At 40.3% G+C, this 18700-nt stretch overlaps 1 protein-coding gene across 2 annotated transcripts in view; it reads left to right on the top strand.

Annotated features, from left to right (window-relative positions):
• NIM1K (NIM1 serine/threonine protein kinase) overlaps nt 1-18700 on the top strand; it is a 96809-nt gene that overhangs the window by 75219 nt on the left and 2890 nt on the right. For both annotated transcript variants that reach the window (XM_069095341.1, XM_069095342.1), the window contains 2 exons: nt 3162-4225; nt 15960-16228. In XM_069095341.1, the coding sequence (XP_068951442.1) occupies nt 3937-4225; nt 15960-16228 (558 nt within the window). In that variant the 5' untranslated portion in view covers nt 3162-3936. The remainder of the gene's footprint in view (nt 1-3161; nt 4226-15959; nt 16229-18700) is intronic.

Genomic DNA, 18700 nt, shown 5'->3' with positions numbered 1-18700 from the left:
CCACATGAATTTGGGAATTAAGTTGGAAAAACTCAGTATATAGCATAACTGTGACTTTTCATTTATACAGGAAACTGAGGCCCTCAGAAGTAACTTGACCTCAGGCAAGCAAGCCATTTACCTCTCTGCCTATTTCCTCATCTGAAAAATGAGGAAATTGAAGTAGACATCAAATGTCACTTTAAACTTATAATTTTGTAATCAGTTTCAGTTTTCAGACATCTAATAAAGGTCTTTAAAATTAAAACAAGAGAAGCCCCACAAATGACCAACACATGTCCATCTCAACAGAGTTTTCTTCTGTAACTTACTATAGTTGTTTGTCTTTTGAAATATTGTTGTTAGTATGTAAATTGTTATCCTGGTTCTGATCATTTCACTTTGTATCAGCTCATATGAGTCTTCCCAGGTTTCTCTAAAACCATCCACTTCATCATTTCTTACAGCACAATAGTATTCCTTCCATCACTTCATATGCTTCCATTGCTAGAACTTGTCCCACCCTTTTCCTAATTGATCGGCACTCCCTCAGTTTCCAATTCTTTGCCATCACAGTAAGACCTGCTATAAATATTTTTGTGCATATGTGTACTTTTCCTCTTCTTTGATCTCTTTGGGTCATAGCCCTGTTAACAGTATTGCTGGGTGAAAGATATGGACAATTTAATAGATTTGGGGGCATAGTTCCAAATTGCTTTCTAGAAAGAATGGACTAGTTCACAGTTTACCAATTGTGCATTAATGTACATTTTCCCACAACCCTTCTAGCATTTATAATTTTCCTTCATTGTCAGCTTTGCCAATCTGATAGATATGAGGTGCTACCTCAGAGTTATTTTAATTGACATTTCTCTAATAGTGATTTAGAACATTTTTCTATATGGCTATTGATAGCTTGGATTTCTTCCTTTGAAAACTGCTTATTCCATATCCTTTGGTCATTTATTAATTGAAGAATGGTTTTTATTCTTATAAATTTTAATCAATTCCCTATATAATTTAGAAATGAGACCTTTATTAGAGAAACAATGCAAATTTTGTTTCCCCGTTTCCTTCTTCTCCTTTAATTTTAGCTGAGTTGTTTTTGCTTATACACAAACATTTTTTATTTCATATAATCAAAATGGTCCATTTTACCTCCTGTGAAACTCTCTATTTCTTGTTTGGTTATTAATTTTTTCTTTCTTTCTAGTTCTGACAGTTATTTTCTTCCATGTTCATCTAATTTGATTATGATGTCATCCTTTACATCTAAATCATGTACTTATTTGAAGCTTGTCTTGGTATATATGTAAGATTTTGATCTATACCTAGTTTCTGCCATAGTTGCTTGATTTATTTTAAAATTGAGTGTTTGTAGTGAGTTTAGGTAGTAATAAATATATTTGAGTTGGAAGGGCAGCCTCGTACAGTGGGAAGATTACTGGATCTGGCATTGGAAGATGTAGATTATGTAGCCTCCACTTATATTACCTAAATAGCCTGAGGCAAGTTACTTACTCAGTCTGGGCCTTTGTTTATTCATCTATATAATAAGGGGCTTTGACTAGATGATTTCTCAGGTCCCCTCTATCCATCTAAGTCCTCCTGTTTGTTGAGCCATGTCCTAATAAGCTTAAGAAATGTTCAAATGAACTGACAAAGAATTTAGTTGCACCATATTTGGCACCTACTACTATAAACTGTTGTATTGGGCATTGCTAATTCATTATCATAGTACTGGAGCAGCTAAATGGCACAGTGGATAGAGTGCTGGGCCTAGAATCAGGGAGACAGACTCATCTTCTAGAGTTCAAATCCAGTCTTATACACTTGCTGGCTGTGTGACCCTAGGCAAGTCACTTAACCTTGTTTGCCTCAGTTTCCTCATTTGTAAAAAGAGCTGAAGAAAAAAATGGCAAGCCACTCCATTGTCTTTGCTGAGAAAACTCCAAATGGGATCCCATAGAGTCAGACACTACTGAATGAGAACAACAACCAATGTATCTAATTGAATTGATTAGAAGGTGGTGCTAATAAAGCCAGGGTCTCTATTTGACATCCCCATACTCTGCTAACTCCCTTTCCTGACTGGGAGACTTAGTCCTTATCTCTGATTGGGCAGGAATGTGTGACTGAATATGCATTGGTATAGATAGATTCATCTCTGTGGATGGAAGACAGCAACATCTCTCATAATATTTAGGATCATTTTATGTGGCATATTTGTTATTGGAGAACAGTTTGCTAGAACTTCCATTATGAACAAAAGACAAGACATTGTATATACCACAGTAAAAAGTGGTCATTCTCAGGCAGACATCCTGTAGAATTGCTGAAATTTACTGGTTTGATTAAATAGAAGATGAAATATGTCCCCAATCATTGATTATAGGCTAGGTAGTTGGTTTGGTGTCATTTTATCAGACATTTATTTTGCCTTTGCTGGATCCTATGCTAACATTTCTAAGTGGCAGTCTATAGCCTATTCATTCAAGCTTTCATTAAGGATTTGAATCAGTTTCCTTCATTCCCACTGGGAAACATTGGTTCAGAATCCCAGCAAGGAGTATTGCAATTCCTTAGAGTACTTGACACTGCTAACAGCAGAAAAGTGACTTCTTGGAGGCTTATTCAACCAATACCAAGGCCTCTTGAATTGGGACTGTTCGCTCAATTTCACTTGGCTTAAGTCTGCTTCTGTCTTGTTTAAATCAGAGAGGTCAAACAAACAGACCATAATGTAGCCCTTAATACTCCTTGAGTGTGGCCTGAAATATCACTGGGAAATATTTAACAAAATAAATAAAAATACAGCAAAATGTAGATAATGTTAATAAGTAATTTTAAAAGCCAATATGCACCTGCAGGGATCCTTATGTACAATTTAGTGGCCCCCATTTCTAACTGAGTTTGAAACCAATGTTTTAAACTACCCAGGGTACCCTAAAAGAGAAGACAGTATACATTTCCCTCTAAACTTTAAGAAGTGGGATTTGTACTTTACTAGACTATAACAATTACAAATTGTTAATATGAATGAGTATGTGTGTGTGTGCATATCATCCCTCTTTCCTTAAATATACATATATTATTATGTATTATAATATTTTGCATATATTAAATATACTATAATTTAATAATACAAACAAGTTAATGATCTCCTTCATTTCTACTCTTAGGATGAATAGGCATCTGCCAAATTTTTGAGAAGGTTCAAGGTTTAGAAGAAGGCTCGTACAAATAAAGGCATGTTAAAATGACATTGTAGTGCTGGAACCCTTCTCTAGTCTCCCATGTGACTAAAGCAAGACCTATTTGCAAGCTTCCTTTTTCACTGGAGCCCAGTTTACAGGCTCTAGAACATATGGGCAGTTATTTGTTTGGTGACAATTAGAAATGGAGAGAGCCAAAGGGGTGTCCAAGGACCCAGGACTTCATGGGGCAGGAGGAGCCTTTTATATGCCAGAATGAAAACTTCACTGAGGCTGGAAGATGAATCAAAGGAAATGGCATTTTGGGGTCCTTAATAAGGACTGATAAGAAGATGCTCTGGTTTACTCAGTGGGATCTGAAAATGACCAGAGTCTGAGCAGAGCTGTCCCTACGTTGGCAGCTGGTTGTGGTCCTGGATCCCACAATCAATGAAAACCTCTACATTATACCTGTAGGAAAATGTTGGAACTTCCCATATGAAATGAGAAGCTTTCTGTTTCACCACACATGCTATATACCATGATAGCTTTGGCAGTCTTCAGAGTGAAATTGAGAAACTGAGGTTGCTCATGTTGAATGACTATCCTCTCGACTAAGCAGCAGCTCGGAGTCCAAAGTCATTTCTGCGTAGAACATTGTTGGAGTGGTTGATCTACAACTGGCCTCACCTTGTCCAGCCCACCAAACTCTTGGCTTATACCCCTCAGATACCACCATGGAGACGTGAGCCTCCCATGGACGATGACCACAGTGTATGTGAATGGAGGCCTGGGGAACCCCCGCTACGCCAGATGGACTCTCCAGAAGAGCACTGAGGACTGTGACCAGACTGAGCGCTATCGGGGAGATGTGGAAGGGCAGCAGAACAGACTGACTCCATTTGAGAAACTCATGCAGGACATGTCAAAGGATGAGCAGGTGGTGAGAGAAATCACACTTGGGAAAAGGATTGGCTTCTACCGGGTCCGAGGGGAAATTGGAAGTGGAAACTTCTCCCAGGTGAAACTTGGAATTCACTCCCTAACCAAAGGTAGGGTTTGACTTCTCAGGGTGAAACTCTCATGGCATTTAGGAACCAAGCACATTCATAGTAACATAGAAATTTTGGATCTTTTCAAAATGATTAATTGGAGTTTGTATATTGTTATCTCAAAGCAAGTGATTTCTGAAGTACATTTCAACCAATGCCTTATAGTAAATATAACATGATACAATGTGTCAAATACAATACAATTTAATATAATGTAAGCCTTAGACAGATAATCCATAAATGGTTTATTTTTGAAAATTTGCTTTAGACCATGAACTTGGTCTTTTCCCCCCTACTGTAGATTAAACTTATAAAGCTGATTTTGCTCATGATAATACCCATTCATTCATCAAATTCATCAAATACTATTTATTTGGTATCTACAAAGCATTCTCTTATGTATTGTGGGAATACAGAGGCAAAGAAGAAAAGGCCCAGTTCATGACCTCAAGAAACTCATGGTACAGTGAGGGGGACAAAACATAGATTTTTTTAAAAAAAACTCTGTGAAATCAGGTCATACAAAAGGCCCTGAACTTGAGTCAAAAGACCTTTGTTGGCCCATTGATCTTAAGTAAGCCACAGATTCCTTTTAGGTTTGTAGAGTGGAATTCAAGGCATTTTGCCCATTTCCATCACAGTGTTGAGGTGGGGAAAGCATTGTGTAAGTAGTTAAATGGCTTGGAAATGTAAGCCTTGCCAAAGGCATGGTACAAAGTGCTATGGCCACTCTGAAGAGTAAGGAGTCAAAATCAGGAAAACTTTCATAGAAAATATAATTTGAATAGTGTGTTAGTGGATGAGTAAAATCTGGAAAGGTAGAGATGGAGAGAAAGGGCATTTAGGTAGAGGGAAGTGCATGGGCAAAGGTACAGAGACAGAAAAATGTGGGGGTACCAGTAGTCTAGTTCCTATGGAGTTCGGAGTGAATGAATGCAAGTACTGTGAGATGAGGTAGAACTGTATTTTGATGTCACATCATAGGAAGCCTTGAATTAATCCACCAGCAAATATTTACCAAGCACTTATTTTATTCTGGGTACTGTGTTAGGTGCTGGGGATACTAAAACAAAAATAACCTTCCCTGTTCTCAAGGAGTTTTTGAGTCCCTTATGTTGTAATGAGGGAAACAACATGTCCCATAGATAGTATTATACTAAATAGGTACTAGGTGATGGGGGGAAGGGACACTTATAACTGGGGGATCAAGAAAGGCCTAATGTAGAAGGTGGTTCTCAAGCTCAGTCTTTCAGGAAACCAAGGATTCTAAGAGATGAAGGTGGAAAGGAAATATTTCCCAGCTTGGGGAATATGTGCCTGGAACCAAGAGATAGCAACTTCATCAGAGTCTAGAGATGAGAGAGTATTGTGGTAGTCATTAGCAGTATGTGTTTGGCATTTAAAACTCTTTACTTGTCCGCTTCCTACCTTACCCATGTTCTTACACTTCTACGCTCTCTGTCATTCAGTTAAACTGGCCAGCTTTCCTTCCTTGTCCTTTTCTGTGCCAGTGGGAGATTGTGCTCTGTGCCTAACACACCCTGGGCTGCCCCTCCTCTTGGTTTTCCTGGTTTACTCGAAGACCAGCACCCCAGCGGCCTGGCGCCTCCCCTCTCCGGTCACCTTCCATTTGCGCGGTGTAAAGCTCATTTGTGTGCGGCCATCTGCCCAACAGGCTGGGAATCCGGGGGGCAGGGGCTGCTTTTTGCCTCTCTTTTTATCCCTAGCACTTAGCCCCCGACACTTGAGGCTTAACGAATGCCCGCGGACTGACTGAGTGACTGACATAGTGATATTGTGCCCTCCCTGGAGTCAAGATGATCCCACCCCGACCACATGCTGGTTCTGTGATCCTGGGCAAGCTAAGTGACCTCTGTAAGACTTGTGAACTTGTGAAGCAGTTGCTGGTCTGCATTGGCTGAGATACTTAGTGATGGAAGGGACTCCCTCTGTCATTCAGTCTAATCTCCCTCATTGCGCAGCTGTAGCGGCAAGCACCCCAGCGTCCCCAGGGCGGCTGCTCACACAGGTTCTTGGATCTGCTTTGACAAAGGAAAGCAACTCAAAATGGGTTAACAAGCTTACTTTAATCAGTCAAATATGTATCGTTTACCTTGTTCAGGCGAAAAGGTCAGCACCCCGAACTTCAGAATATACAGACAGAATTATCAAGACAGAAACAGATCAAGTAGACAGATTTCAAACTGTCCAACCATTACATCCATACCCAATCAACATCTGGGTTTTTCAAAGCCGGGGGGCTCTGGACAACGGCTTACCAGAATCCAGATCAAATCACAGAACACTTCCCAAAGTGAGTCCCCAAAACAAAGCTACACATCAGGGCTTATATAGCCTTCTCCTGGCTCAGAGAATGTAACAACCTTACTGACTCACTGGCCAATCAAGAAGTATTTACTGAAAAACAAGCCTCCCACCCCATGCTCCAGATGCACTTTAGCCTAGGGGCAGGGAAGATCTTCAAAATTTACATTCCCATTACAGAGTTATAGCTAACTCTAAAGTAATATCGATTTACACCCCTATATTTACGTCAGCTGTCGTTAGGACAGCTAAGAAAGATGAGACCAAGAAACACTAATTGACTTTCTTAGGCTCACATGGATAGTAAGTAAAGGAGGTACAACTGGAACTCAGATTAAAAAAAATTTATTTATTTACTTTTAGTAACATTCAACATTCAATTCTACAAGATTTTGAGTTACAATTTTTTCCCTACCCCCACCCCAAAACAGCAAGCCCACTGAATACCCCCTTCCCCCAATCTGTTCTCCCCTATATCCTTCCCTATCACCCCCCTAACTTTCTAGTAGGGCAAGATGGACCTCTATACCCCAGTGCTTGTACATCTTATTTCCCAGTTGCATGTAAAAGACACAATGAACTCAGATTTTTTGACTCCGGAACTAGTGGTTTTTTCCCACTGCTCCATCCTGCCTCCAAATATAACTTTTATATCAGAAATTGTCATAAAAGGCTTTCTTTCTTTCTTCCTTCCCTCCTTCCTTCCTTCCTTCCTTCCTTCCTTCCTTCCTTCCTTCCTTCCTTCCTTCCTTCCTTCCTTCCTTCCTTCCGGGAAGGAATCAGTGTTACTGATTTACCTTAGGTAATCCAGACTTACCCAGGGTCACACAAGTAGTCTGAGGCCAGATTTGAACTCAAGTCCTTTATGACTCTAAGATCGGTGCTCTATCCACTATGCTACCTAGCTGCCCTTAACATAAATGAGATTTAAGTACATTTGGGGAGATTGTTTTTTCATTTATTTTGGCTCATGGCTACTTCCCAGGAAAGGGAAGATGTATGATGGTTCTCTCTCCCATCGTACTCCCCAGTTAGAGAGCCCAACTTCACATCTAAAATGTGAAGCTACCATTATTACAGAAGAACATTGTACTAAAAGTAGAACAAAAACACTTGAGTGAGCAACTGTCAGTCCCCAAAATGTATATAAATCATCTATCACTAATAGTCCCAGCTATGAATATTGCTTTGTCATTCACCCTAAAATATGGTATCCAGAACTGAAAACAACAATCCAGCTGTAGTCTAACCAGGGCAGAATACATTTGGACTGTTTTGTTCTTCTTTTTGTATACTATATCTCTTTGTCTTTGAAAACAATCCAAGGTCACATGAGATTTTTTTGGCTGCCATGTTGCCTTATTGACTCATTTTTTTTTGGTGAAAACCATTATTTAATCATATTTCATTCATCTTGCTTTTGTGAAGTTGACTTTTCTGATCCCAAGTATAGGATTTTACATTTATCATTATTAAATTTAATCTTATGAGATTTGGCCTATTGTTCTAGCCTATCAAGCTCTCTTGGACATTAACTGTTTTCAAGGGGTATAGAACATACAGAGATGGTATCAGCTTTTCCTCCAAGCTTTGTGTCGTACATAAATCTGACAAGCAAGACTATGCTTCCATCCAAGTCTTTAATAAAAACATTAAACAGTACAAAGCCAAGGACAGATTCCTGTCCTAAGGACAGGCGTCCCTCCAACCTGGTGTAAGTCCATTCATGACTACACTTTAGGTCTGGTCTTTTAACTGGTACAACATCCTTTTAATTGTACCATCATCTAGCCCATGTCTCTGCAATGTACTTGTGGTGAATAATAGGAGGGACATAAAAAAAGCTTTGCTAAGAGCTAGTTAAATGTCTTTAACAGACTTCCCCTAATCTACTAATTTAGTTGTTGTGGTCCAGTAGTTTTTCAGTCATGTCTGATTCTTAGTGACCTCACTGGGGTTTTCTTGGCAAAGGTACTGGAGTTGTTTGACATTTCCTTCTCCAGTTCATTTTACAGATGAGGAAACTGGGGCAAACAGGTTAAGTGATTTGCTCACTAATCTATTAATTCTTTCTAAAAAGGAAATAAACTTAGTCTTCCATGACCAATTGTTGAAGAAATCATGATGGCCCTTAGTGATCACTGCTACCCTTTCCAATTGCTTACGAATTATGCGTTTTTTATGTTCAAGAATTTTGCCAAGACTTGGAGTCAAGCTCACTATACTTTACAGCTTGTAGTTTTCACCTCTTAACAAACTGGAGGAAATGGCATTATTTTTTATGTATGTCCAGTAAGGTGAAGTTTGTTTTTGATAACTTCACCTGTGTTAATTTGTGACAAAAGGAAACACAGAAACCCTGTTAAACAGCAGGTGATGAAACAAGGAACTCTATCTCTGTCTTCATTTTTGCTTCTGTTGCCACCACCTAAAGACTTGGGGTTTATTCCTGGATCTATATAGCATTGTATGGCAGCTAAGTGGTGAATGGAGTGCTGGGCCTGAAGTCAGGAAGACCTGAGTTCTAATCTGATCTCTGACTCTGTGATTCGGAGCAAGTCACTTAACCTCTACTGGCTTGTTTCTTCTCTTTTAAAATGGGAATAAAAATAGCATCTCTCTCCCAGGGTTATTGCAAGGATCAAATGAGATAATATTTGCAAAGTGCTTTGTAAACCTTAAAGCCCTATATAAATGCCAGCTACGTTTTATTATTACCTATTATTATTATGACAGCTTTGACTGGATGACCTCCGGTAGTGACTACCAAGACCATGGAGGATATGAACTCTTCCCCCAAGGATACTCTGTTTTTTAGGAAAATTCATGTGTCATGAAAAGGTGACAAAAGATGAAGGGAAGAGAAAGAGGAATGGAGAGGAATTTCCCTTCTTTTAGGGGGAAAGAGAATTGTTGCTAAGGGCTTGGAAATGGGATGCAGGAGGTAGGAGGCAGGGTAAATATAAGAGGGAATATATTTGGGGAAATGAGAGCAAAAGAGAAGGGAATAAAATAAGAATAGAACCCTCCAAAACTCTAAACTCTACCCTTGTTAGGCTAAAGAGGGTTTACTTCAATTCTTTACAAACTTTGCCTTTTCTTTTTGTCTGCTGGCATATTCCAATGGGATTGGCAAGAAAAGAGATGGAAATTCACAGGAAAGCTGACCATGCCACTCCCTGCACCAGCCAAATCATGCCCAGAGCTCCTGAAGTCCCTTAGGAGCTCCCAACTCCTAGTGGAAATGCAGATGTCCATATGTGATTTCCATATTAAAAATTGCATATTTCCTTGGCCCTAAGTGGAGACACCAGACAGTTTTTGAGCCTCTTCAAAGAAAGGCTTCTGAATATTTATGCCCCATCTAATGCCTGCAAATACAAATAAAAGAGGCTGTTAAGCATACAAGTCCTAGCCACGCTGTGGCTCTGTCTATCCTCTTCCTCTAATGTCCTAGATCCTCTTGCTCTTCTTTCATTGCTTAGAACTTTTATCTTCTGCAATTCAACTCAGTGAAACAGAATTTATTCTGTAGCTATTATGTTCAAGACACACTTTCTCCCCATTTCCCATATTGGGGTGATAGCCTCACCTGATACACCTGTAATGTTAGGAAGCAGACTCCAGGGAAGGGAGGGCAAAGGCCTGCTAGGGGAAGAGTTCCCTGCCAAGGGACCCCCGAAATTCCAATTGATTGGAAACAGCACAGGATAAAGAGCATGGAAGGGAAGTCAGATTTCCTCTGTTGTGGACTTTTTAGTAGGAGAAGGGTAAGTGTGTGTGTGTGTGTGTGTGTGTGTGTGTGTATGTGTGTGTACATGTACATGCCCTTGTACTAAAGGGTCTGAGTACTAAGAAGTTACTGGAATATTAGATGAAAGTAGCCAGTTCAGTTTATCCTGAGGGACTTCACAGAAATTAACTTTCTTGGTCAAAGTTTTGAAGGTCCTAGTTTAATTCAAAATAACAACAACAAAAACAGCTAATATTTGTATAGCACTCACTCTGTGCCAGACACTGCACTAAGCACTTCATGATTATTATCTCATTTGGGGAGGTCCAATTATCATTTCTGTTTTACAGATGAGGAAACTGAGGCAAACCAAAATTAAGTGACTTACACACAGCATGGATCTGAGGTCAAATTTGAACTCAGGTCTTCTTGACTCCAGGCCTGGTGCTCTATCTACCTAGCCACCTCTATCAGCTGCCACTTTTTTGACAAGACAAAGGATTGACATGTGCAGATGATTTGAGGTATCCCACGGGACAGCAAGTCTGATTTGCCCGGCAGGAGTGAAAGGTATAACCCAGATATAGCACAATATGAGTGAATAGCCAGACAGGGAAAAGTCAGTTGATGGAAAGTCCATAATTAAAAGCTTGAACTTTGATCTATGGGATGAAGGGGATCTGTTATTTGATTTAGAGGAACACATAGCTCATCAGTTTCCTACGAATTCATCTCACAAATCATATAATTGATTTCAGGAAATTCTTGAGGCAATCTAAGTTGAAAGAATCTGGATTCATAGCCAATCTCAGAGGTTTAACTGTGCAACCTTGAGCAAATAACTTAGTCTCCCTGGTATATGTATATGTATATGTATAATGTTGTGTGTGTATATATATATATATGCACATATAACATATATGGTATATGTATATTATAATGTTGTATATATAACGTATAATATATGTAATCTGTATAATGGTGAAGATGGTCTCTGAAGTACCTTCCAGTCTTAAGGCAGGAAGTGGCATCAAGCTAATGAGCAGGATAGTTTCCAAGGCAGTACAGGGGAAGATTCCAGCACCAACAAGATGGATAGCAGCTGTTTAGGGGAGGTCCCACATCAGGGTCTGACTTTGGGGAGAAGCTCCTTTCTAGGTCTATTAAGTCTGATTCTGTGAGAAGGTAACATCAAAGTCAGGGGAAGGTTCAGGACTTAGTAGCAGGGGACACAAGCTGAGGTAAAATGGGGCAGGATGATAAGAGAATGGCCATTTATGTGTATAGGTCATTCCTAAATTGACAATAAGTGAAGGATTGGGGCATCTAGGTGGCACAGGGAATAGAGCACTGAACCTGAAGTCAGGAGGACCTGAATTCAAATCTGGCCTCAGACACTTAACACTTACTAACTGTGTGACCTTGGGCAAGTCACTTAACCCCAATTGCCCTGCCAAAAAGCAAAAAGAAAAAAAAAAGGAAAGAGAGAGAGAGAGAGAGAGAAGACAATAAGTGAAGGATTGCCTGTAATCACCCAGACAAATAGCAATGTCCAACTAAGCCTTGGAAATCATTAACCTTTGCTTAATTGTCCATGAAGATAACTACTGTCTCATGGATCCTCTGGTGTCCTTGAAAGAGCCCCCAATCACTTTCCCTCCTTCCTTTCCTTCAGCCCACACTCTGAGTTCCTCCATTAGCAGCTTCTTTTGGACCACAGTCCACATCAATCCACATGCCAAATCCTATAGTGACTCCAAAAATTCTAAGCAGCCCATTGACTGGGGAATGGCTAAACAAATTGGGGCACATGGATGGAGTGAAATATTGCTGAACACGAAGAATTCAAAAAGGCATGGAAAGACTCCCATGAAATGAGTCAGAGTGAAATAAATGGATCCAAGGCAATAATACACATGACTACGACAGTGTAGATAGGAAAAAAAATTAAAATTAAGAAAGAACGTTGTGTCACTATAATGACCAAGTTTATTCTGGAGGATGAGGTATGAAAATACATTTCTCTTCCTTGCCTGTGCTATCAAACTGGGTAGATGTGTTGGCTAGTGTTGCCCAATTAATTTTTCTTTCTCTTTTTTCTCCTTCTTTACAAGGGATAGCTTGCTGGATTTGGGGAGTGGGGATTATGTTCAGAAATAAACTTAATGATAAAAAGAGATATTATCCATCCATCCATCTATCTATCTATCATCTATCCACCTATCTACCTATTTTTTAAACGTTTTAGACTGTTCCTGTGTGTCCTAGAGTCAGAGCAGACCCAGAATTCCAGAGGAGTGAGAAGTATAGCTGGTTGGGGCATCTGAAGCCCTCTGAGGCTTGTAACTGACTCACCTCCTTTGGCATCTTCCATACTAGGAGCTATCCTAGACTCAAAGCAGATCTTCAAGGTTAACTTTGGCCTTTTTAATTCCCTTCCAATCCTAACCAAATAGCCTGGATCCATTCTGGTGTCTGGCATGCACTCTGGGAGCCTTGTTCAACATGGAAACCAAGAAAAGACTCAAGAATTGGTTGTTTCATAAGAATATCACCACAAAACCCCATTTATACAAGGAAGTTTTTGGCATTCCCCTGTGAGGAATGATTCACATTGGATAAGTTTGGTCTGTAAGCAGTCAGCTTGGTTGTTGGTTAACTCTGATCATAGGGTCAGTCCTCACATGAGCCAGTCAGCTGAGCTCTAGTTCATGGCTTTGGGGGTTAGGGTCTCTTGGAGGACTGACATGAATTGTGGATAGTCATAGATGCATACCTACTGCTGAGAAAACCACTTCGAGCTGATGCTCTAGCTTCCTGTGTAGAACTGGGGAGGGGGGAGAGGAAGAGGAAAGGGAAGACAGAAGAAGAGGGAGAGGGAGAAGGAGAGAGAGATAGACAGAGAGACAGAGAGAGAAAGGGAGGGAGGGAGAGAGAACTTATAAAGTTTGTTCTGGCCTCTTAATTAAAAGGGAATTAGAGATTGAGATGAATAGCTGCTTTCCAGACCACCTAGTGTCAGTTTAGAACATTGTGGCTTTCCTTTCCTTATCTTTTTTTTTTTCTTTTCAATACACACACACAAAGCAATCATGCTTTCTTTGCTAAGTAGAAGTCCACATATGCCTCCTGGGACTCAAAGAGGAATTCTGCCAGAGGATGTCCTTCCTAGCCCACCCTCTCCTTTCCTACTGCCAATTTAACTAACCTCCTCTTTACTCTCAGGCAGATTAAAGATCTCTAAACTAGATAGGCATGATTTTATTTTCCCTTCCCTTGTGTAAAATCAGAAGCTTCTCTTCTTTAAGTAAAGGAAGCAGCCTTTGAAAGAACTTTAGACTTTGGGACTTAAAGAGAAAAGAACGTTAAAATTCCTTGAGTATTTTAAGACAACTCGATTCTTCAGGATGTGATTACCAGCATGGGAATTATCCAAGCCCTTGGCTTCTCTCCTTTTACCTTCTGTACCCTGGTGCCATTCCATTAGTTATTGGTATCTGAGTTAGCTGAACCTCAGACGTTTAATTATTGTTTTGTTATTTGCTAAAGTAGAGATAGCTAGGTAGCACAGTGGATAGAGCATGAGGCCTGGAGTCAGGAAGCTCTGAATTCAAATTCAGTGACCCTGGACAAGTTACAACCTCTGCCTGCCTCAGTTTCCTCAACTGCAACAAGGGGAATGTAATAGCAACTGCTTCACAGTGAATCTAAACTGAGATAATATCTGTCTTGTGCTTGGCACACAGTAGGTACTTAATAAATGCTTATTCCCTTCCTATGAGGTCTTGAAGACCAGTTTTAATTAAATAGACTAGGTGCATTAGAAGCAGTTATTTGTATGTAAAATAATCATAACATCAAAGTCCTTAAAATGTTGCCTCCTAAGTAAGCTAAATGCCTCCATGATATCCTTAGCACAGTTTGCCTGCTAACATTCCTTTTTAAAAATAGTTTAAATCATTGTCACAATATATTAGTTCCTCATCATAATATTATGCATTATTATTAACCAATTAATATTATTGCTAATATTATGCAATCTTTTAAAATAGAAAACCTCTGAAACTTTTCATATAACCCTGTCACAGAAAGTTCATTTGCAGTTTATTATTATTTAAAAACATATTAGTAAAATGTTGTGAAAAATACAGAACAACTTATGATTTGGGGAATTTCCAAGAGTTGTGATTTCTTATTCTTGAATCTCAGAAATCTGTCAGGGATTTCAAAACATGAGGAGCAATAAACGAACTCCTGCTAAAAAAAGTTTCACCTTCACATTCCATCAGAGGAATGGAGTAATATTGTAGATGACTTTGACCCTTCCACTCTTTTTTTTTTTTACACCAAAGACATAAATATTATATGGTAAAAGTAAGCCTATTTTTATCTTAGTTTCAAAAATTGAAGCGATCACTATGGAGCCATTCATCTCAGAGAACAGGAATTAAGGAGATGGTAAAGAAGACAAAGGATCCTAGAAAAAGAAGGATTTATGCTCAGGTCTTCTTTCTCAAGCTGGCTTCTTCCAAAACTCTCCTTTCTCCTTAAAAGAAGGTCCTCAAAGACTCCCCTATTTCCAGAGATTTACAGATTCTATGCTCTGCAATGCCTAGGGGTCCTGTACTTTATCAGTCATTATATTTGAAATACATATAAATTTGTAGTAACTCTATTTTTGTTAGAGTCTAAGCTGCTAATAGAAGTTTTTATTAAAAGTAATTTATAAAAGGGATTTTTATAGGAAAAGTAGAATCTAGAAACTGCCTGCCATTGATTAGGAAAGGGGAAACATTTGGAACTTCAGTCTGAACCAATTTACTTGTTATTCACAAATAAAATCCTAGCCAATATGGAGCCACGGGGATCTGAATTAATGAAGTTTTATTGTGTACATAGTTGAAGAAGAGTGGTGTAATCATATGAACTAGCATTTATATATCATTTTAAGGTTTGCAAACTACTTTACAACTCTTATCTCATTGAATCCCTACAACAACCCAGGGAGGTAGGTGAGATTATTATCCCCATTTTACAGATAAGGAAACCAAAGCTGAGAGACATTAAGTGATTTGCCAAAGTGACACGGCTAGTACGTGTCTGAGGTAGTGTTTGAACTGCAATCTTTCTGACTCCAGGCCCAGCACTCTCCCAACCACATCACCTAGTAGTGGAGAGAGCCCTAGGCCTGGGATCAGATTCTGGCTTTGCAGTTTACTACCCGTATGACTTAGATAGCTAGATGACACAGTGGATAGAGCACCAGGCCTGGAGTTAGGAAGACCTAAGTTCAAATCCTGCCTCAAATATATACTAGTTTCATGACCCTGGGCAAGTCACTTAACCCTGTTTGCCTAAGTTTCCTCACCTGTAAAATAAACTGGTGGAGGAGATGCAAGCCATTCCAGTATCTCTGCCAAGAAATGCCCAAATGGGGTCATGAAGGTCAGACACAGGGAAACAACAACCTGTGTGACTTTGGGCATATCATCTGAGCCTCATTTCCTTCATCTGCAAATGAAGAGAAGTTCAAACAATCTTAGGGCCTTTATTAACTCTAAAGTTTTTGTTCCAAACCTGTCTGAGATGCAATTTTGCACAACTACTTGTAACTCAGTGAAGTTGGCCAGGAACGACCGAAGCTCTCATTATCTCCTGTCCCTTTTTCATTTTTAGAAAAGGTGGCCATTAAGATCCTGGACAAGACCAAGTTAGACCAGAAAACCCAAAGGCTGCTGTCGCATGAGATCTCCAGTATGGAAAAACTGCACCACCCTAACATCATCCGCCTCTATGAAGTTGTAGAGACCCTGTCTAAGCTCCACCTGGTGATGGAGTATGCTGGAGGGGGAGAGCTCTTTGTGAAGATCAGCACTGAGGGGAAGCTCTCAGAGACTGAAAGCAAGCTCGTTTTCTCACAGATTGTGTCAGCGGTGAAGCACATGGTGAGCTGGACACTATCAAGTACCCACAGTGCCAGTCTGGCGAGAACTGTGAGACCGATGGGTAGTCACTGCTCACACAGTCTGCAGTTCTCATCTAGAGCAGGAATGGGCAATGAGCCCTACCAGAGAGGTTACATAACAACCCAGGGTCACACAGACTGTATCAGAGGCTGGAATTGAACCCAAGTCCTCTGGCTCTGGGTGGTGCCATAGTTCCTAGAGCTCATCTTCACAATTCATCTTCTGAGTTGAAATCTGACCTTGGACATTTAGTAGCTGTGTGATCCTGGGCAAATAACTTTACCCTGTTTGCCTCAGTTTTCTCATCTGAAAAATGATCTGGAGGAGGAAATGGCAAACCATTCCAGTATCTTTGCCAAGAAAACCCCAAATGAGGGGTGGCTAGGTGGCTCAATGAATAGAGCACCGGCCCTGGAGTCAGAAGGACCTGAGTTCAAATGTGACCTCAGACACAACACAAAAACTAGCCGTGTGACCTTGGGCAAGTCACTTAACCCCAATTGCCCTCCAAAAAAGCAAAAAAACAAATGGGGTCACAAAGAGTCAGACACAACTAAAAAAAGACTGAGCAAAACCTCTAACTCCAAAACCAGAGCTCGGACTATGCTGCTGATGTGATATGCTGAAGAATGTGCTGATTTTTAGTCTTCAAATTCTAGTCCTCTCTTATCCCGCCTTATCCCTTTTTTGTTCAGTTGATTTTTGGTTGTGTCCGATTTTCTGTGACCTCATTTGGGGTTTTCTTGGCAGAGACATTGGAGTGGTTTGTCATTTCCTCCTCCAACTTATTTTTATGAGTGAGGAAACTGAGGCAAACAGTATTAAGTGACTCTCCCAGGGTCACACAGCTACTAAGTGTCTGAGGCCAGATTTGACCTCAGGAAGGTGAGTCTTCTTGACTCCAGGCCCAGGGCTCTGTGCCCTGCATTACCCAGCTACCCTAGGAAAGTGCTATTTGAGGCATTTGCCAAATGCCCCTTTGCTGGTAATTCCCTATCTAGCTTTCCTGTAGAAGTCAGCAATAGGGTTTAGGATTATGGGCCTATATTATTTGTGATTTGAAGCAATTTTGTCAACAGAAATCCACCAAAGAGAATAGAATCTGTCCCTGCATTGTCTCACCAAGTCTCTCACTTGTACTTTGTGCTCAGCTCAAGCTTCTCTCATTTTCCCTTTTGCGCCTTTCTTTCCCTTCTTTTCCATCAACCAAAATCTGATCTTTCCATCAGGATCTCTCTCAAGCCCCATCTCCTCCATGAAACTGATCCAAACTCTTCGAGCTGACATTAAATGTTCCTTTTCTGAATTCCTTCTATCATGCATGGTCAGTGCTGTACCATTCAGCAGATTTAAACTTTCATTTTATGTATTCATTGTACAGCTCTGTGCTCTCTTGTTTTGGCTTCTAGTTTATACATGTGTAAATTCTATCTCCAAAACCAGAATGTAAATTTCAGGTCCATCTTTGCCCTTTTGTGCGGGGCATTCAGTAAGCACTTAATAATGCCTTTTGCCTTTCCTTATTCTTTCACAGCTCACTTATCCCAAACATGTTCACCATTTTCTTACCTAAACCACATTTTTTTTTGGAGGGCAGTTGGGGTTAAGTGAGTTGCCCAAGGTCACAAGGCTAGTTTTTGTGTGGTGTCTGAGGTCGTATTTGAACTCAGGTCTTCCTGACTCCAAGGCCAGTGCTCTATTCATGTGCCACCTAGCCTCCCCTCAACCTAAACCACATTTACTGGTCTAACCAGCCAGCAAAAAGTAAAGGATAGTGGGATGAAGCAGAAAGAATAATGACTTTGGAGTCAGACCATCTGGGCCTGATCCTGGTCCTACTACTTACTAGCTATGTGATTTTGGTCAAGTTGCTTTCTCCTCTGTAAAATGGGCACAAGGTAGGTAGACGGTGATTTTTAAACTTACTTCTGGGCCTAAAGCCTATATAATGGCTGCTTGGTGCTTACCTCAGATCAGCCAACATAGTTGTTAGTGTGGGAGTGAACACTGGTTGTCTTTCCTCCATAGACAGAGAAATGGGGTTATGGTCAAGGGTCAGTAACTTCTTTAGCCCAGATTGCCATCAGTGGGCTAAGCAGTTACTGGTAGGCCTTTTTATTGGGAATGGAAATTTGGCATGGAGTAGATACAAAGGAAAACGTAAGGAAGATCTGGTGTGTGTGTGTGTGTGTGTGTGTGTGTTCACGTTTGGGGAGGCAGGATTGGTAAAGTTGTCACTTAATGGCACTTTTTGCCTACCCTTGCTAGGAAATGGTTCAGTCCCACTATGAGCACCATGGCTGTGCTATCGATAGGTAGCATTATGTCATGGAGGCAGAATCCATTCCATGTACTGGTTTACATAAAGCACCATCCCCTCACGGGTACACCTACAGATAGAAAGGAAGAGGAAAAACTGGGAGCAGAAGCAGCAGGCAAATGAAGGAGAGA

Source organism: Petaurus breviceps, unplaced genomic scaffold (genome assembly GCF_028583685.1).
Source record: "Petaurus breviceps papuanus isolate PSGF00001 unplaced genomic scaffold, PetGlider_PUasm1.0 226, whole genome shotgun sequence".
Lineage (NCBI taxonomy): Eukaryota > Metazoa > Chordata > Mammalia > Diprotodontia > Petauridae > Petaurus > Petaurus breviceps.
This window is presented reverse-complemented; position numbering and strand designations above follow the sequence as displayed.